Genomic DNA, 22,223 nt, shown 5'->3' with positions numbered 1-22,223 from the left:
CACTTGGAAGACTTTATGATTAAAATATAAATCAATTTAATTTTAATATTATAATCAAAACCATCAAATATTTTCATTTTTGTTAAAGTTTATAACTTGGTAAATAATGTCTCCCTTTGATTTGGGTTATGGCTCATGCGCAGTAAACGTTTGCCAACACGTGCGTTGAAAGGTCATCCGCTGATGCAAGTAGTTCGAGAAAATTCTTCTAGCTAAAATGGTAGGTAAATATTTGGGCATTTTATGCGAATTGCAACATGGTAAGTTGAAAAGAAAAACTAATGCCCACGAGTATATTGATATACTAAAAGAAGTTATTGAACAATGTACAGAAGACAGCCAGTGTCGATCATTGACAGTTGTAAAATTATGAAATTTGTGGAAGACTCTTTCAGTCTTTGCGGATAGGCTATGGCGCTAAGCAGGCTAATGAATGCAAAGTGTTGAATCGTGCTTATGCCAATGGGGTAGCTATGATTTTTTGACACCCCCTAATTTGTAACTAGGGCTATAGATTATTTGGAACTTGGCCGGGGCGCCACTTTGTCACAGATTTTGTCAGGGGTCCGGGGAGGGGTGGGTCATGAATTCAGTGACTGAGTGAGTCATTCAGTCAATCCAGATATTGGCCAAGAAAGTTCATCAGGATTTTCAATTATATGGTTCCTCCATGTCATCAGTGTAGGACAGATGGCCATGCAAGTTGAAAGTCGTTCGGACTCAAAATGTCAGGTAATGACTAACGCAGGGGTTATTGTTACGACGAGTCGTAAAAATAATCCTCAGGCTATTGTTTATTTGTTACAACGATGCTTTCAGAGCACTCAATCGACAAAGTTTAGGGTTACCCCTAACCCTAATCAGGCCCGGATCCAGGATTTTGTCGAGGAGGGGCATACATTGGAGCAAAGGGTAATCATCAGAGTGCCACATGCATTAGTGGTTTGCATTGAGTGGCGTGGGCTGAGGAGGGGGGGGGGGCATGGCCCCCTGGATCCGGGTCTGTAGTGAAGTTGAAATCCATTGATCAGAGGAGTAATAGAAATCGATGGTCGTAACAATAGCCAGTTTAGCCACAGGACTATTTTTACAACTATTCAGTTTTTAACTTCGCTGATGGAGGGCTCTGAAAGCATCGTCGTAACAATAGCCCGAGGACTATTTTTACAACTCGTCGTAACAATAGCCACTTCAAATGACTAAAATCATTATTTCCAGGTCTACATGTTGTGTGGATGAAGCCAGAAGATTTAAATTTCAATCTGTCTAAATGTATGTCTGGCAAAACAACTTAAAGATCCAGTGACCTTATAAATTTGATTTTCTTTCCAGGCGCAAGCATTTAAACGATTCATGCCTATGTTTGATAGAGTTTTGGTAGAAAGATTTGTTCCTGAATTAAAAACGAAAGGTGGTATAATGATTCCAGAGAAAGCTCAAGGGAAGATTTCAGAGGCAACTGTAGTAGCTGTTGGTGCTGGGGCAAGAAATAATGTACGTATGTTGTCGTTATTGACAATACCATCTTTTCTTAATGACAATCCCATTCTACATAAAGTCGTCTGATTCTCTGTTGATTCTCTGTCGTGAGTTGTGGTTCAAATAGAAAAGGTTACTTTACTGTATAGGCCAGTTAGCTCAAAATATCCCAATGCCAAAACACCCATCAATTAATTTTGTATAAGCCCTGCATGTAGCTGGAAAATTTGATGTTTGTAGTTTCATGAATTTGACACACACACACACACACACATGGTGAATAAACCAGCCTTTGTGATACAATGCTTTATAATTGGAAATTACACCATAATAATATAAGTTGGTGATCTTGTTTAGATCTGTGAATGTAGGGCATTTAGAGTATGTGTGTTCTGTAGTCATAGTTTACATGTATAACAATTAGACCATTAACAAAATCAGACTTTCTTTTATATGGTCACATAGTTGAGGGAAATGGTATTGGGTATTACTACAGCTCTGGTCATACAACTTGCATTGACTGAATGATCAGCTCTGCATTTGTACACAATAGGCTTTGAAATCAAATATAGATTTTATCATTGTGAAAACCAGTGACATGGCCCAGTTTTATTCTAAAATGGTTGTGTAAGCTAATAAATTTAATTTTAATGTATAATGGATGTAATTAATCAATTGTGTTGATACTGAGCATTTGGCTATTCCATGAATACTCAAAACAAATAGTATTGTAAATATGATGACTCAGAAAGTATTTTAACTTCATTAAAAATAAAATGTGAAATTAATACGACAAAAAATTATGGAACCCAAAGAAGTGGATAAAGGTACCATTTAGTTTCATGCATGGACTGCCAAGCACTGTCTGATATTGCAATCCTGTATTCATTTCTGTCAGCTGAGCTATTGCTCTCTTATAAATGAACTGTATGGTAATTGGTAAAGTGCTTGAAATATGAAAATTTTGTATTTAACAAAAGAGTTTATTATTTAATAGAATGGAGAAGTTGTACCAGTTAGTGTGAGAGCTGGTGATAAAGTCTTATTACCTGAATATGGTGGAACCAAGGTCACATTAGAAGACGATGTAAGAATAGATTTCATACATTTAGCTTATGGAATACATGTATTGTTGTCTTACTGTCATTAAATATGAGTTATCTCCCTTCGATTGCTTGTTTTGGAGGAACAGTTTAGCTCTACATTGTATTAGTAAATTGATACCCATGACAATCTTTAAATTTTAATGTTACCTAAATAGCAAGATTATATCATCATTTATTACAATGACAGTTAGCTACAAACATAATGAATCTTACAAATCTCCGAATACATCCTTTAAAAGCTTGAATTCCTAAATTGCTGGGCTACCAAAATAATATTTGTTTACAGAGAGATAAACACTAGTCAGTGTGGACTGTTAATATTCAACAAATAGTATAATTAAAAGCATTTTATTCTGACTTATTGCCACCTTTTTAACAATTTTTTTTTATTTTTGTATATTTCAGGATTATTTCTTATTCCGAGATGGAGATATTCTTGGAAAATTTGAATCTTCTTAATACTAGTATTATAGGTGTGGTTGATCAAGTAAATGTGCCATTCGATCATAAGACAAATATAATTAGTAATAACTTTTCATCCATTTGTATCATGTGATTAAAAATAATCAAACATTTGTGTATTCATTAATACTTTACATGTAGAAAGAAGATAGACTTTTATGATTGATATTGAGATGAAGGATTTCTTTGGTGTGAATGCACATTACATGTATATTGTATAGAAAATAGAAAAATGTTGATCCAGTAGTACATATATTTTAAAAGATAATGATGATCCCAAATATCAAGCCATGTTTTAAATCGCGTCACAATTCAGGGTTGTTCAATACCTGTATTGTAATGCTGGTCATTTGATTTCAGTTGGGCCCTAACCTCGTTATATGGCTGATTGGATTAGTTCCGCAGCTGTGTTAAAAGCCACCATCATTTTTATGTCTAATCAAATACTTTATGGATGTTTTGATGTGACTTGGGTTATCTAAGCTACCGGTACAGTATTGATAGACTGATACATCTAGGTATTGAAAATTGCGTGGATTTTACCAGGGCTACTAATATTACAGGTTTGGCAAGGATGCAACAATTGAGACCTATACATAATTGCCTTTTTGTACAGGGGTTATGGTCTAAAGTTTTTATTTCCTTATAAGAAGTAAAACAAATTTGTGACCTGGCAAGCCTTTTTTTCTGTAGCTCGTTTGAGGGCACCTGCGTGCGACTTGATACTGGTTTGAGGTGCTGGATCACATATCTATAGGTCATTGATAATCATGTTAAGAGTTGTATTAATGAATGCCATGGTAATGAATGTGGGATAAGAAAGATCATTAACCATTGAAACCCAAGGGTCTGAGGAAACAGGTTGCACACTCTTTGTCAGTGTATCATTATCTCTAATTATCAGGTGCAATTACTGTCAAGATGGTAATGCTCATTGCAAAAATAACAACCTTCCTCTAGGTTCAACATGCTCTTAAGGTCAAAAGAGGGTGCTATATTTGACTAATCAGGGTCGTGGGTTCAAAGGGTCAAGATCAAACATTGATATTGTTCATTTAGAGTAAAGTGTTGATCATTTGTTTTGTACATGTAGTAAAATATAATATATTCATTACTAGCAGTGTGAAAGGTTAGAAATATAAAATAAACTTTTAAATAACTTGTTTTACACTGACTTGATGTTTTTTTAGGGGCATAGTTGAATATGGGGCATTACAGCCCTGAACTGTTCCCTAATCCAGGTTGCAACAAACAAGTGTTTTAATAAAAAAAAAAACAAGTGGGAGAGGGTACTATGTACTAGGAACCGATTTTGTCGTCATCCTTGGAATTGTGACCTCATATAAAAGTCATTCAGACAATGGATTCACAGACTGTTGACCAAGGAACAAACATGCCAAGTTTCCTACTTGAATTTGTGGAGCCTTAAGACTTTTTTTGAAGCGCGTCACCCCCAAAAAGACGAGTAGTGCTTATAGCCCAATTCCGGTTCAGAAAGACTCACATATCGGTTGGCTCTTATTCGATGACAAGGAGTAGGGTTGCCTACTTAAACCTGGTATGGGAGTTTCCAGGTATTTTATGGGAGAGTTTGTTGGTCTTACGAGAAAAATGTATTTTAATTTGACTTTTTTTGGAGCAAGCTTATAATGCAGATGTGATACATTTCTATACCATATTCCACATGCCCGTGTTGGGCTTGATTTGTGGAAGAAAATCGGATGACCCACAGAAAACCTCGAGATCAGGATAGTGCCGTATTAATCATTAGGCAAATAAGGCACATGTCCTAGGGCGAGCCAAAAATTCAGGCCACAAAAAATTAAAAGAAAAAAAAAAGTTGCAAACCAGCTACTGTAATCTTATAGTAATTACAGTACAAAAATTGGTTTTGATTTTTTTTTTGTAATAAATTTTCTTATGCTAACTTTCTTTCTTTTATGGGTGAACTCAATATATCTGTATTTTCAGGCCACCTATAAGAATGTGACTTAGGGTCAGCAGAGCCTTAATCCGGCATTGACTGGGATAGGCATGCAACCGTACTCCTTGTCAGTCACAAATCTGTAAACCGAAACCACCCTACACATGACTGAATGCCAGCACACACGTTAAACCATGGACCGTATACACGGTCCAAGGTTAAATCAATCGATCCCGCAAATCCGCAAACTTCAACTGCTCATCAAATATTACTGTTGCGATACAGATCTGCACACCAAATTTAAACTAAAAAGCAATTACAAAACAATACGATTGAAGCAATAGCCTACATATATATAATATAATGTATAGTGAAACAACATCGCCAATATCTCGACAACACTAGACTATTCAACTTATGAGTAATATGACTATTCGAGGCCCCTCCCAATCCCACACCCTCGCGTGTTTTTATAAAAACATTTCAACAGACTCGAGGATGATGACGGATGTTTAAGAGAGGGTTATCACACACCTTTGCCGGAGACCCCCACCCCAAGATCTTGAGGTCCCTATAGTATTAGTATAGACAAATCCGGCACAGTGTATGATCGAAGGGGACGCAAAGGTAAACAATGGATAAATATATGATGACAACAATAAAGTTTTGTTATATTTAAATTGGTCGTCCAAGGCTACCATTTTGACATGTATGTGCAAAGCACGAGGAAGGATAGCATTTTGATGCAGCAAATGAACATGGACAGTCAGACAGGAATATTAGTAAATGGACAACCCTACAAAAAATCTCAACATATACCAGCTCAGGTAAATATTCAATTCCCCATTTCTTTTTGCATTTAAGAAACATCTGCCCGACAGTCGAGCCCCATAACCACTGTTTGGAAATTATATTTAAAATACCTAAATATTTGGGTTGTTAAAGACATTATATTTTGTGATTATGTAAGAACTAAGATTATCACACAATTATATATACATTCTACAGTAGATATCGCTTGTGTGATAACTTTCATAATATACTGCGATACCTCCTTAGGACTTTGATTGGTCAGTTGAAAAGAAACTATTTTTTGTTATTTTCAAAGAACAGTTCATTTTTTATTAAAACTAACTTCTTTTTTTTTTATTAAAAATGAACTATTTTTATTTAAATGACCTTGATGGAAACACTGGGTCAATATAAAGGACTTTGCAATGATGTATCACTACGCCGTAATGTAGGGCCTAGGCCTAATCAGGTTCAATAAAAGTGAAATCTATTGCAAAGAATTATATTTATTTATTTGTGCATGAAAGAAAGGATTATATGGTAAATAAAATCCCTTACTCGTCTCTTGATATCAAAAAATATCAACACTCGTCGATAAAGTAAAAAAAAAACAAACTCGGCGTTGATACGGTATCAAAAGAGACACGTAGGAGATTCTCTTTTGATACAAATCTTTAGTTTAGATTATTACTCTGGTTAGCACGGTTGCTATGGCCAAATAGTGATTGTCAGATTATAATGATTATTGTATGGGCAATTGCTGTCGACAATTTTATTTTTCCTGTTCTTTATAAATATCACGCTTTCGGATAAAAACAAGTTTAGAGGGCCAAACAGATGACGTTATTATGTCCGAAGGAATATATCAAAACATAATATCCGATTGTTAAATTTTAATATTAAACCAAATTCCTATCCTAGACTTTTTTTAAAAAAAAATTCTATTACAGTAGATGTGCTATGGCGTATCTTTGTATATATTTTTATCATTTTTTGATTGTAATTAATGTAGTAATTGACCAATGTCTGATTAATATCTCACTAACTGTTTGAGCTTATACGTAATGTAACGACATTTACGTAATTATAGTTAATACCCGTTCATGTTATGTCCATATCATCTTCTGTATTTAACCATGTTTCATATGTGCAATTTCCCATCAAATATTATTATATAATTACTTTAACCTTAAGCTTGTATATGTGTTATATATTCTACTGTAACTATAGACTGATGTCAGGCTCGCCATAGCGATACCTATTCCGTTATTGTGACCCGTAGTCGGTTTGGGACACTCGTTAATGTATCGAAATGGAAATTGAATCCTTGAACTGGCCTCCGACAAGAAATCGAGACCTTGTCATGACCCAACAACAGACGTGATTATTTTGAGATTAAAACACGATTCATTTTTCTATGATCGTGTGTGCAAAATTTCGGGTGAGAACTTTACACGAAAAGCGGCATTTCGGCGCCGCTTCCTCCCCGAATTGCAACTGCCAAGGGTTCCTTTACATGTTTACGTGAACCGGACTTGAACATTTTCTAGATTTATCTGGGACCAGAATCCGTGCATGACATTTTCTAGTCGATATTCCAGTTCCATTACCGCTCGACTCCTTGAACGCCCCTTGGCACCCTTTCACACTACGTGCTGAAATTATTCGAATATAAATTGTTTTAAAATTTATTCATATATTTTAATTCATAATATATATGTATTTATTAAATGTAATTAAATCCCACGTCACTCATAAAATTACGTAACCAAATATGCATACCACATGAACATATTTTATAAATATGTCGATTGTACATTGTAGGAAGTTGGAAGTGATGAAACATTGAATGCCGGTTTAGGGAAAGAACAAGAGGAACTATGTGGTGCCGCTCCAACATTTGAGAACCACAATCTTAAAAACACTGATTTGACCATGATGTTTCGTATGTCCGACTTCGGAGGGGATTCGGATAAGAAAATATACCAGGATATCGTAAGTAAAATAAATCAGATTATTTCTTGTATACTATATATCAGCCAGCCCAAGATGTCTTAACGTTTAATATCTCTTTACAGGCATTTAGTATTTTTGATTTTATGTTCGGAGATATAAGTCGATCTAAATGTTAGGACAGTTGGATTAGGGATATTAGTCAACCTAAATATTGGAACAATCGGACAAGGGATATTCGTGAACCCTGCCTAACATCTAGTTTGGCTAATTATTAGTTAGGGATATTAGTCAAACTAAATGTTAGAAAAATTGGACAAGAGGTATAAGTCAGCCTAAATGTTAAGACAAACGGACAGGGTATATTAGTCAACCTTAATGTTAGGGATATTAATATTAGTTATCCTACATGTTTGATCACCAAGCAAGTCCCTCTGGATTTTTCAACTTGGTTTCCAGTAAGGAGGACTTGCCAAGGAACAAGGTCTAGTCGTTCGGATGTTACGGAAACCTAGATCCCATATTCACGTTGGCTTCCCACTGATAGTTTATCCCTTTTTTATTTCATTTTTTCTCTTTTGGCAGAAGACTGAAGAAAGTGAAAACAGTGATGCAATATTCTCTGTGCAAAACGAAGGAGAAGTCATACTAAAAATGGGCGTACTTAAAGCAGATGATTTTTTAACTGTGTATGATGATGAAGATAGCGAAGACGAAGAAGAGTCCACTTATACCTGTTGCCGATGGTACAACCGTTTCCATACAAAAGTAAAGAAATGGGTTAATAAGTATTCAAAGCGAATAAACGTTGTCTTCAAATTTATAACTTTCATTTTTTACCTGATGTACTTTGGCTATGCAATGTATTGGCGTTTTGGGGACGAAGGCTCAATGCGACTTTTAGTTTGCACAGTTTTAGGAATCTTAATAATTTGCCATAAGATTATTCAGAAGAAAGGATGTGCTTGTTGTATTCTGCCTGTGTTGCATAATCGTGAAAAGAAAGCATGTTATACAAGATGGTAAGTATACATATTTACTATTAAGTAATACAAATATGATTGCACATGCCTTTTCGTTAAAAAATGATAAATCTGAAATCAAGTGAGGAGCCAAACCTTTTTAAAGTTAAAACTCCATATTATTATCAATACCATAATATTCGAATTTAAAAATATGAATTAGAATTCAATATAGACCCATTTCAGTCAATATTGATGTTAGTGTCCTGCCGTGAAAATATACGATTCTAATATTTAATGCCATTTGTAGCAATCAAAGAAACCGTGTCCCACAATATAATGCGGAAGTAAATTGAAATGGCCGATTCAAAAACGACAAAATATTTTTTTTTTCAAAAACCGAGTGGAATGGACTAAACAATTTTAACTGTTTACGTATTTCACTGAACATAATTGATTCGAAATTATGATAAAATTATTAAAATTAAATATAAATAATTTTATATACACTCATATTACATTAGTATGTACTTTTGGACCCATTTTGCTACTACGGGCAGTCTACGGGGGAAATTTTAGTAAACCCGTGCGTGAGACTTACGCGTCACTTGCATGCGTTCGGCACCCTAGAAGATCGCAGACTGGCCGTAGAGACTTTTGGTACTGCGCCATTATAGTTAATTATATATGTTACAAGTCCCTGTAGGTTACAGGTCCCTTCGTTCATTGTTAGTTCTCGTGATACGAGACATCCGGGTTATCGATTATGTTATTGTAATGGTGGCACGTCAATTAAAGTTATCAACAGTTGTCGCTGTCTGTGTTTGTCCCTGTAGTACTCCCCACTAAACTGTCGTGGTGGCTGATTGTGGATTTATTCCTTACGTCTCCGTGAACTGCAGGACTCGGCAAACAAGAAATATCATTCAACAGGCAGGTTACAGTGTACTGTAAATAGATTTCTGTTGGCTCGCGTAGAAGCGCGCCATATAATTTTTATTTTTAAGACGAACCCCCATCAATTTATCAATCAATGGCTTCAACTCGCGCCCCAAAGCAGCGTGTTTTGACAAAAGATGAAACTATCACCTCGTTCGAGGCCTGGAAACAGAACCTTACATACATTTTATCTCTAGATGACAACTTCGCCCCATTCTTCGCTCCCGATATTGTATGGTCTAAGAAAAGCAGGGATAACCCAAATCGAGGCTTTACCGACGAACGTGGGAAGACTGCAGCACAAAAGGTGGTTTTTTTAGAGCTCATGTTGGGTCAAATCGCCAATTTTTGCCCGGTGATAGCCCGCAACACCATTATTCACAAGTCTGTGAGTATAAGCTCTGTTTGGCAATCAATCCGTGCTCACTATGGATTTCAGAATAGTGGGGCACAGTTCCTTGACATCTGTGATATGAAACTAGAAATGGATGAAAAACCAGAAGACTTATTTCAGAGGCTGATCGCCTTCGTTGATGACAATCTATTAACTGTCGGATGCGGTCTTACACACTATGGAACTCAAGTTACCGAGGAGGAAATGTCTCCATCCTTAGAAAATCTGATAACAGTATTATGGCTTCGTTTAATCCACCCCGGTTTGCCCAAGCTCGTTAAGCAACGGTATGGAATCCAATTACGTACATGTACTATCGCGTCACTTAAACCAGAGATATCAATGGCCTTGTCATCCCTTTTAGAAGAGGTGGAAACTGCTGAAGAGGTTCGTTGCATGCGTATGGGTTCCCGACCACCGTTTCGCCCAGACTCCAGACTGCATAACCCCCCGCCAAGGCCCAGGCCACAAACCTTAAAGCCACAACGTGTTACAAAAAGATCGCCTACAATGTGTCCTCTATGCTTACAATCCAACCGAGGTTCCACTGACCATTACCTCAGTCTATGTCCATATTTGCCCGAGAGCGACAGAAAGTTTATGTCACGAGCCAGGCAGGTTATCGTCGATTCTGACGATGATGAGAACACTGATATCATTTCAGATGCCAATAATGCTGATACGCCAACTTTGTCGGTTTCATCACGAAGAGTCCAAGTCGATCAGTCTCCCTATCTTGATGCATTCTACGACCACCATGCCATCCGCATAACCGTCGACTCTGGTTCCGAAACGAATATGATAAGTCATCCTCTCGCTCTCCAGTTGGGCATTCCTGTTACTAAAAGTACACAATACGCTACTCAGGCTGATGGCCGAACATTGTTAAACGTTGTCGGAGAAACTCGCTTTGAGTTGACAAGAGACGATCATATCTTATCATTCACCGCATTAGTCGTGTCCTCTATGGATGTGGAACTACTTGGAGGAACCCCTTTCATGTCTGTCAACGATGTAGCCGTGCGACCTTCCAAGCAACACGTACTTATTGGTGGCCATATTTATCCATACGGTTCCTCTTCTCCAAAGTCAAGTCCATCGGTACGACGCACTCAAGCTTCTGTTTTAAGATCGAATACTGCTACCACTATTTGGCCTGGTAAATTCATAGAAGTAGATGTCCCAGCTGAACTCGACAACATCGACACAGTGGCCGTAGAACCCCGGCTAGATCTCTCTCCCCATCAGACCGAAGCATTATGGCCTGCTCCGTCCGTCTTACGACCGATAGGCGGAAAGTTACGTATACCTAACTCTACTGATTTACCAATCATCGTTCGCAGAAACAGCCACTTTTCTCAGGTGCTACCTGTGTATAACCCCCTGGTATCACCGAATTCAGCCAATGACATACACACACTGACCACATCCATGCCCAATCCGCCCTCATCTGCTGTTACGCTTGATCCGGATGAAATACTGTCACCTCTTGTTCACAAGCAGTTTCGCACCCTACTACGACAATACGACTCTGTTTTCAGCACAACACCCAAGGGCTATAACGGTGCATTTGGTCACTTCACCGCAAAAGTCAATATGGGTCCAGTCCTTCCACCCCAACGAAAAGGGCGTGTCCCCCAGTATGCTAAAGATAAGCTAGATGAACTACAATCCAAATTTGATGAGCTTGAGAGCATCGGAGTCTTCCGGAAACCCGAGGACCTGGATATGGTAGTCGAATACTTAAATCCGTCATTTTTGATCAAAAAGCCCAATGGTACATACAGACTGGTGACTGCGTTTGGCGAAGTCGGCAAGTATGCTAAACCACAACCATCCCTGATGCCAGATATCGATTCAACCTTACGGTCAATTGCCAGTTGGACTTACATAATTGCTACAGACTTGTCAAATGCCTTTTACCAAATTCCCTTATCCGCGGATTCTATGAAGTTTTGCGGCGTCGCTACCCCATTTAAGGGTATCCGGGTATATACTAGGTGTGCCATGGGTATGCCGGGCTCAGAGACAGCGTTAGAAGAGTTAATGTGCCGTGTGCTGGGAGATTTGATACAACAGGGATTTGTCGCCAAAATTGCCGATGATTTGTACTGTGGGGGGAATACTCCTGAAGAACTCCTAAAGAACTGGCAGGCTGTTCTCAATGCCTTACACACAGCCTCCCTCAACTTAAAGGCCTCTAAAACAATCATCGCACCGAGAAAAACTACCATTCTTGGATGGACCTGGTGTCAGGGATCTTTAACTGCAAACCCTCACAGAATCGCCACCCTATCGACGTGTGCAATCCCTAAGACTATTAAAGACTTGCGAGCCTTTATAGGTGCATACAAGTTCCTCTCACGTGTACTTCCGCAGTGTGCTAAATATTTGAGTCCACTCGATAGCCTAGTGGGAGGAGGAGCTCAGTCTAAAGATATAATCGTCTGGACGGATGACACGACTGCTTCATTCCACCTGGCACAGGCATATTTAAAAGATGCGAAGTCTATCACTTTACCAAGACCCAACGATCAGTTATGGATAGTCACAGATGGGGCAGTCAGAAGCTTTGGATTGGCCTCCACATTATACCTTATTAGAAACGACAAACTACAATTAGCTGGTTTCTACAGCGCGAAGCTCCCTGAACGAAAACATGGATGGAGTCCCTGTGAGATCGAAGCTTTATCTATTGCGGCATCCATCAAACACTTTGCTCCTTATATCATTCAGTCTGGTCACGTAGCTCAAATTCTTACCGACAGTAAGCCTTGTGTTGAGGCTTATTCCAAGTTACAAAGGGGTGAATACTCTACTAGTCCAAGAGTGACCACATTTCTATCCATTGCCAGTCGATATCAAGTTTTCATTCGCCACCTAGCCGGCAAGGTCAACATTCCGTCAGATTTTGGAAGTCGAAATGCTCCAGATTGTGAAGATATGAGTTGTCAAGTGTGCTCATTCATATCGGTTACCATGGACTCTGTTGTTCGTGCCGTGTCTGTGAAAGATATTATGAATGGATCGGTCAGGCTGCCATTTGTTAATCGCTCCATGTGGCGCCAGGCTCAGCAAGATTGTAAGGACCTGCGTCGAGTGCATGCCCACCTTGCACAGGGCACTCGACCATCAAAGAAATCTACCAATATTCATGACGTCAAACGGTACCTCAATACCGTCTCCATCGCATTAGACGGAACCCTAGTCGTTCAAAAGTCTGACCCTTTAGCTGTGACTCGAGACTTAATCGTCATCCCAAGGGACCTGATACTAGGTCTACTCACTGCGTTACACATTCGTTTGGATCACCCCTCAAGCTACCAAACACGTCTTATCGTTCGTAGATATTTCTACGCATTGGATTTAGATCAAGCCGTGGACGCTGTATCTAGAAACTGTCAACAATGTGCAGCTCTTCGCAAAATACCATCTTCTATTATTCAACAAACTAGCGAACCCCCACCTAAAGCTGTTGGAACCTATTTCGCCGCAGATGTTTTATGTCGCGCCAAACAGAAAATTCTCGTACTCCGTGAATGTGTTACCTCCAAAACTTCTGCGACCCTAGTTCCGGATGAAAAGCACCAAACTATCCGGGACGCCCTTCTCCAATTGTGCATTGAGATGGTACCAGTTGAAGGCTGTAGTATTATACGCTGTGACCCAGGCCCCTGTTTTCAAGCTATAGTTAATGACCGCTTACTGAACCAACATGGTGTTTATGTCGAACTTGGCCGAACAAAGAACATAAATAAAAACCCTGTAGCTGAACACGCCATCCAAGAAATCGAGGATGAGATCCTCCGACAGGACCCTTCAGGATCCCCCATCACCCCAGTTTTATTAAGCTGTGTCATTGCGCGCGTTAATTCTCGTCTTCGGGCCAGTGGTTTGTCGGCTAGGGAAATGTGGTGCAAGCGGGATCAAATCACCAATGAGCAGTTACTCATCGATGACAGTAATCTCATACATGCTCAACAAGTGCGACGTCACCAAAATCATCCTTACAGTGAACGGTCAAAAAACCCTCTTGGCAAGTCTGGTCCTCCACAGAACGTCCGTATTGGGGATTTAGTTTATTTATTTTGTGATCGTGATAAAAACAGGGCACGTGACAAATATATTGTCTCGGGTGTTCAGAACGGCTTTCTACAACTTCATAAGCTGAGGAACTCTCAAATCCGCTCGAAGACATACTCCGTCCATCCTACAGAGGTTTACAAGGTAAATATTTCCCCCACAGCTTGCTCCGTTGCTTCAGATGATAGCGAAGATGATACGGTCATCATTCCTTCTGTATTGACCACACCACTCGACCCGACTGCATCAGCTCAACTACCCGACCGTGGCGAGGCAGAAGCATCAAGCAGTTCGTCAGAATCTGATCTTATCGATGATACCCTGAACATCCAGACCCTGTCAAATACAGCAACAAGTGTTTCTTCTAACATACCAGGATTACCACGAAATCGTACACGCCAGTTGCCTAAAAAACTAATAGACTATGTTCTTTATTAAGACTTTTAAGTGTTTTCATGTCTAAAAGTTATTTTTAATTCCATAAATTGTTCTACAAGAAAAGGAAAAAAAGGGTCGCGCCATTATAGTTAATTATATATGTTACAAGTCCCTGTAGGTTACAGGTCCCTTCGTTCATTGTTAGTTCTCGTGATACGAGACATCCGGGTTATCGATTATGTTATTGTAATGGTGGCACGTCAATTAAAGTTATCAACAGTTGTCGCTGTCTGTGTTTGTCCCTGTAGTACTCCCCACTAAACTGTCGCTGCACATACAAAACTTTCACCCAGTTTCGTGCTGCTGTCCTGTGAGCTACCAAACCCTACGACCCGTGCAGCACACACAGTGGGTTGTGAGCTAGGTTATAATTTGTGTCATTGTTTGTTATATTTCTTCAGGTTTTTATATGTTGCAATGATAACATTTGCTGTAGTTTATATAGTTATAGAGGTCGGGATGAAACAACCCCAGAATCTCGTATCTTTGGCTGGAATGGTTGTACTAGTATTGGCTTGTACTTTGTCTTCCAGACGAATAGCCGCTGTAAGTGTCTTCACATTATCGACATTTTCCATGTACTTTGAAAGCACATGCGTTGGTTAGGCCTATTTAATGTATGATGTTAAAACTTTCCCAATTCTAAACATTCGAGCGATAATAATATAACGGGAGTTATTTGCTTTGTTCCTGAAATCACCTCTATCGTTACTATTTAGAAGCATGTTGCGATCGCTACGTTTTAGGAGATTTTTCATTTGATATAAGCTTAAACTGTGCGATCAAGTGTAATCGCCATGAAATTGCAGGGGTGGGGTGGAGTTTGGTGGTGGAGTAAATTTGCAGCAGCTTTGAAATAAAATCTTCTGCTTTCAGATTGATTGGCATTGCATATTTTGGGCAATCTCTTCACAGTTTCTTTTGGCTATTGTTTTACTGAGGACAACGTGGGGTATCCTCGTCATAACCTGGATGGCAGATAGAGTGACGTCATTTATGGAACATGGCTACAAAGCATCGGAATTTGTTTTTGGTAAAACCTATAAAGACCATGGGATTGTCCTACAGGTTGGTTCAAAGGTCATTTAAAATAGTCAAAATTTGTATGCCTGTGTCTTATTATTAAAACATGAGTTTGCTGTGTTAATAATGTGGAATGTGGACGAGACACAAATGTTATGTAAAAATAACGTGAACTAATCCATGTGATTATTGAATTATGCAAAGATATAGTATAATTTATTATCTAATTTAACTTGAATAAATGAATAACTACACTTTTAGTTAAATAACTCGAAAATCTTAGAAGAAAGTAATAGAAATTTGGTGCAAATCATAATCGCTATGTAAAATGCGGGTTCAAAAATGTTTTTGGATTATAAAAAGGTTCCGTTTTTGGAAATGGTTTCGGGTTTTAGAAATGGTTCGGGATCAATCTATGAGTTTTAATAATAATGTAAATTTTGTATTTCTTTGTTTTCAGTCGATGCCTTTACTGTTTTTTATTGGTGCATTTACAGCTATTTTGTACCATTTTGGTGCCATGCAGTATATGATTAAAGCTATCGGCAGAGCGCTTTCATTAACCCTTTGCACAACTCCACCAGAATCTATAAGTGTGGCAGCTAATATGTTTCTTGGTTCCGTAAGTATATCTTGAACAATAGCATAACGGCGTCGAAGCGAATTAGTCTCCGACCGGGACAATGGAGACTGGCATGCACTATGCATTGTGCTATTAACTCAATATCATCCACAGTCTTCGACATTCAAAACATCAGCATTGATGTTATTATCTTACTGTGAAACGATGGGCTTCTGATATCCAGCATTTAAGACACGGTGAACATTTTAAAATTGGCACACTAATCGGGCCCCAGAATGCTTTTGAGCGCCATCTGTAATGCCGCGACTCGATGAACGAGGCTAAACATATCACAGGGGAGAATACTACCGATGTAGACTGGAATAACCAGACGCCAAAGAATGCTACTCAATTTGGACTCTTCACGTATTTCACCGAACATAACTGATTAGAAATTACAGTAAAACAAAAACGATTGAATGTAAATCAGTTTATATACATTCATATTACATTATTATGTTCGGTGCGACCCGTTTGTGTCCATTTCTAGGTGCTAAAGATTAAAGAATTAGCTCCGTTAAACAATGTTTCCTCGGACACCGGCGTTTCCACTGACTTTTAACCAAATTTCTGCTGCTATTATTTCCTGGGTACTGAGCCAACGCTATACCCACTGAGACACCCTTGCTCCCTGGAGAATTTGTGGACATACAATAGAAAGGTTAACAATGATTACTTCTCTGTATTATTATTACATTTGTGTTGCTGAAAATTAACGCCCAGTACATGGTTGATATTTTTACAGCATTCTTAAATTGTAATTATCATGATATATTATTTTTTTCTAGAGTCAGTCAGCACTTATTGTTAAACCATATCTTCCATACATGTCAAAATCTGAACTATTTTCCTTGATGGTTGGCGGATTTGCATCTCTTAGTGGTTCTGTATTTGGTATATTTATTGGTTTCGGGGTAAGTACATTCTGGTCTCTGTACAACCCCTTATACTCTATGGTCTCTGTACAATTCTGAATACTCTATTTATAACAGATCTCAGCCAAAATTATTTTATATTATTTATTATACTATAATAAATTTATACTATATTTATTTATTATACTATAATATTTATTATAAAAGTTTATTTAGCCGAATAGGGTTGGTACCCTGGTCACTATAGGATCGGGCAATACCATATGAACGAAGCAAATCTCATCAAGTTCCCAACCGAAACAACATTCCGAAGGTTTAGAAAGTATAAACACTTAACTAGCAAAGGTCAGAGAGTATGACAGTCATATCGGCTTGACTCGTTGAGCCACCAATAGATTTTATGCGCCGGCTACTAACAGTGGGATTTGTCTTCTTTTAGGCTCCAGCCGAACATCTTTTGGCAGCTTGTATTATGTCAGCACCAGCATCGTTTGCTATATCCAAGCTACTGGTACCAGAATCAAAATTAAACAAGAAAAATAAACACAAATACAGTGACACTATTCACTTAGAGTAAGCTGTTTTCATTTTATTATAATATAGTTGTTTATTGTCAGACTGTATATGCTAATATAGGCGTCTAAACCAAAAAGCTTTAATATTAATCGACTGGAGATGGAGTTCACTCTCTGCCATGGGAGGCTTTGCGAGTCGTTACCATTTACCATCTTAATGTGTAAGGATACCTGCCCAATTCATGGGTGTTAACGCCAATACATTTCTATACCTAAAACAGAAAGTTAGTTAGTTTGTTCCCTATAGAAAACCAAATGGACGAACGTGCAATGTTGAAAATAACTTCTTAATCACTCTTTTTATACGATAAGTTTAGTAGTGTTATTTTGTTTTGTATTTATTTGAACACAACCAAAAATGTTGTATGAGACATGTTAAAAAATATACATATTTCATTTGTTTACAGGAAATATAAAAATGTAATTGATGCTACTGGTAGAGGGGCTCTAGATGCTGTAACAGTGTTCTCTAGTGTCATAGTAAACCTGTATGTTTTTTACGCTGTTTTACAGTTTATTAATACCACATTAATATGGTTTGGTGATCGAGTAGGAGTAGAAGGTCTGACCTTCCAGGTGGGTAAATTTATCACTGAGTATTTATAATTTAAATTTATAACTTTAAACTTTTTAATTTTAAAATCGAATTTTTAATTAATTTTAAAATTGATTTTAAAATTTGTATAGTTAAAGTTCACTCGAGACAAACTCGGTCATTTAGGGACTAACATATCTTTCAATTTTATTAATTCGCTTGCGCGTATGGGTCTTTAGCAGTGGGGGGAACTGGAGGTCCCGGAGAAAACCCACGAGACTGGACAGGCGACCCTACTCCTTATCACGTACAAGCGGGGAATCAAAACTACGCCACTTGACTCAAGTGTTGGCCGAATAAGTTCACCCGATGTTCCGACGTGGCTTCCACTTGTCAGTGGTGCAGGGCGAAGGGCTGTAAAGGACAGCTGTCTGATCGTTCGAATGGTACGAAAAACCGAAGTTCCGTGCACGTAAAATATCTGATATAAAAGTAAGCCATGACGCCGCTGTCCGGGTAAAATTTCTTCCACAATACTCTGTATGGCGTCTGCCCGTCTTCAATAGCCTAACCGGAGCACAACAGTGGGACGTTAAACCCCATGCCGTTTTTATTTCATTTTCTACTTCAAATCCACATTTGATCCTAAAATATTTCAGTTTATGGTATCCTACTTATTTCTACCACTCCCATTATTAATGGGTGTCGATATTGGTGATTGCAGAGCTATAGGTAAACTGATAGGTTATAAACTAGTAGGCACCAACGGTTTAGCTTATATCATGTTGGGAAAGCTGAGAGACAACCGAGAACTATTCATCCAATATAGATCAACTCTGGCAACCAATGCTACCTGGAATTATAACGGAGATGACATTTTCTTGACACAGTGGAACCGGACCCTTACTGATGGTATTATTTCGGTATGTGTATTTTTTATATTATGTATAATCAGATCCATGCAGGATAAATGTAATACACCAGGCAGATCGTACAAAAGATACAGTAATACAGCTTTAATATTGAGATTGCGAAAGAAATGAAAAATTTGTAATAAAACAGGGGATCACGGTGGCTAAGTTAGTAAGACGCTGGCTCGCTAGCCTGGAGGTCGGGTGTTCTATCCCGGCATTGACCGAGAAATTTCATCCAGATTTTCCGGCGTGGTTCTCCCTTGTCAGTGATGCAGGACGGAGGGGCTGACAAGGAAAGCTGTCTAGTCGTTTGGATGGGACGAAAAACCGAGGTCCCGTGTACACATTGACGTGCACGTAAAAGATCCATTGATAGTTGGAATTCGATATAAGCGTAGGTCGTTGTGCCGCTGTCCGGGCAAAATTTCCCTCATAGCACACTGTATGGCGTATGCCCGTCTTCATTAGCCCAGTTCGGTGCAAAATAGTAGGACGTAAACCCCATTTCATTTCATTTCATTTGTAATAAAACATTTTTTCCTCGAAATAGTATTTGTGATGTGGACAATTAATTTACTATTTATAAACTTAATATTGAATTTTTAGGAACGATCAACGGTAATTGCTACGTACGCCATGTGTGGCTTCTCTAATTTTGCTAGTATGGGAATCATGATGGGATCCTTGATGGCACTGGTACCAAAGCGGCAAGGCGTGGTGGTAAATCTTATATTGAAAGCTATGATAGCAGGAAATATAGCATGTTATCTCACAGCTTGCATTGCAGGTAACATATGGAATTAATATACATAGTCGTTCGGAGTAGGCCGTAGCGCCGCTGCCCGGGCAAAATTTCCCTCATAGCACACTGTATGGCGTATGCCCGTCTTCATTAGCCCAGTTTAGGAGCAAAACACTAGGACGTTAAACCCCATTTCATTTCATTTCATTAATATACATAATGATAGATATGATTGTGTTTATATACGACACAATTCGGCCTAATATTTTGACCCACGATTCAAGAGAAAGTAAATGGAAAAATGTCTTTACAATTTGGTGTTCAAGATGGCGTTCCGCCTTGGTGTCCGTGTTGTTGGGGTCTAGAAGAAACTCTGGTCTACATAAATGAAATGAAATAGGTTTAAAATCCTACTGTTCTGCACCAGTGAGCTATGAAGGAGATTTTATAGAACAGCGACGATTCCGCCTAATCTTCTTAAAATCCAATTGCCAAGGGTTCATTTACGTGCACGCCATAGTGTTTACGGGACCTTAATTTTTCGTCTCATCAGAACGACTAAACTCTGTTTCTTCCTTTCCGTTCTGCACCACTGACAAGAGGAACGCTAGAACATATCGAGAAATTTTCTCCGCTAATCGTTACCTAACCCAGGACATCAGGTTGGTGAGCTATTGTGTTACTCAATGAGCCATCTGGGAGAGTTTGCATGTGACTTGGGTACTAGAAACACGATCAGAGAGAATTTGGTTTGAATCAAATAGGCAGGGTCTAGGGCAGATTGTCTTCTGATGGAACGAAACACTGATACAAAATACAATCAAGAGACCGAAGAGGAATGTTTAATAGCGATATAAGAAGGGCATTTGTATAAAAGATGCACTCATTGTTCTGTTAAACATAACAAGGTCATCTGTTTGACCCCCCCCCCCCCAAACATATTATTATCTGAAATTATGATATTTGTAACCTCCAGGAAAATGGTTTTATAAGCACACGATAATTTAAGAAATACATCAACTTAACTGTTCACATATTCATTGTTTTAGTTTTAAATACAGACAGCTTCGTAGATTTTCAGAAAGTTATCCCATATATATTTGGTAGCAAATATACCTTTCCCGGTAGTTGGGCTATGTTTTCCAGACAATGATAATATGATGATAAAACTGTTTAGGAAATATTATATATTTAACCTGGTTTCAAATACTTGGGTCCCATTGAATGTCAATTGCAATTTATTTTCTGGATATATTTTCCAGTCGATGATAATATATTTAGGCTCGCGATTGTTGAGGAAGTATATCTTTAAACCGGTATGAGATACTGGGTTCCCATTGAATATTAATAGTAATTTATTTTATGTTATTTCCTTCAGGTTTATTTCATTGTACTTAGACCACTTATAACAATACACAGCTGTTGGACATCACATACCGGTATTAAAGACATATTCACTCCAGCATAATTATATCTGAATTATTTTGAAAAATAAACTTATATGTACATTACCATAAATTTATAATTACAATGTCTCAAACTCAATTCAGCTATTTGACCATATCAATCATTTCATGTATGGAAATTGTAACAATTAAACAGTATTTTAACCAGGATATCTGAATTGGTATAAGGAACACATTTAACCTCAATGTTAAACTAAATCCCGTATACACCTAAATTAGAAGCTAATGCAAAAAGAGTTAACAAGATAGCAACGTCTTCTCCCCGACAGCCACCATGGAAAAATAGAGATTTGCACTGTGTTATTTAAATAAAACAGATCTTGAATAATTTTTTCGAGTCACTGTGCTACTCAAATTGATGTGATATTCGCAATCGAATATCTGCAGTTGACACTGAATCAACGAAAGACTGTTCATGGGCCTGTAAGATCCATAAATTGCATTTTGAAAAAGACGAGACAAATATGAACCAGGAACTTGGTAATCTTGTTCCCTAAAAACAAAATTCCTGTAGGGCCCAGACAATCGACATGTCAGGTTGGGTCTTTTGATTCCTGGACTTCGATATAGATATGACGGCTGATCCATATATAGCTAGTTCCTTGTACGGAACATAAGTAACCATTGCAATACCATTAGCTTAATCACAAGCTGCTCTAACCCATGCATTAAAATCAATTATCTTTGGGCAGTGTGGAGGTGGGGGTGGGGGTATATTTTATTGGGACAATGGTAGTCGCTTTGTTATCGTATGTAGACCAACAATCCGAATGATAATAGTGTCTACCTTGACAACCTGTAGAGTCTATATTTTGTGAGGAGTTGGGGAAGCATTAGGAACGTCGTCTCAGCGTGGTGCGGCCATCTAGAGCGTGGCATGGTCTTCTATAGAGCCTGACGATAACGTGGATGAGCGCGATGGAGATGTAGCTGAGCGTC

General features: G+C 38.3%; 1 protein-coding gene across 1 annotated transcript; it reads left to right on the top strand.

Moving 5' to 3' along the window:
• Window positions 1-5,560: 5,560 nt before the first annotated feature.
• On the top strand, window positions 5,561-21,329 carry LOC126832670 (sodium/nucleoside cotransporter 2). Its single transcript, XM_050563534.2, has 12 exons — window positions 5,561-5,798; window positions 7,588-7,758; window positions 8,302-8,738; window positions 14,934-15,078; window positions 15,409-15,600; window positions 16,016-16,177; window positions 16,966-17,091; window positions 17,492-17,625; window positions 18,035-18,203; window positions 18,822-19,085; window positions 19,683-19,863; window positions 21,197-21,329. The coding sequence occupies exons 1-12, from the start codon at window positions 5,679-5,681 to the stop codon at window positions 21,214-21,216; spliced, it is 2,121 nt and encodes a 706-aa protein (XP_050419491.1). The 5' UTR covers window positions 5,561-5,678; the 3' UTR covers window positions 21,217-21,329.
• The last annotated feature ends 894 nt before the right edge of the window (window positions 21,330-22,223 follow it).

This window comes from Patella vulgata, chromosome 9, assembly GCF_932274485.2.
Source record: "Patella vulgata chromosome 9, xgPatVulg1.2, whole genome shotgun sequence".
NCBI classification, from domain to species: domain Eukaryota; kingdom Metazoa; phylum Mollusca; class Gastropoda; family Patellidae; genus Patella; species Patella vulgata.
This window is presented reverse-complemented; position numbering and strand designations above follow the sequence as displayed.

Coding starts and splice junctions, on each gene's coding strand:
- LOC126832670 (XM_050563534.2), top strand. CDS start 5,679: ATGTATGTGCAAAGCACGAGGAAGGATAGCATTTTGATGCAGCAAATG. Junction 5,799..7,587: donor CTCAACATATACCAGCTCAG/GTAAATATTCAA, acceptor TGTACATTGTAG/GAAGTTGGAAGTGATGAAAC. Junction 18,204..18,821: donor TAGAAGGTCTGACCTTCCAG/GTGGGTAAATTT, acceptor AAAATATTTCAG/TTTATGGTATCCTACTTATT.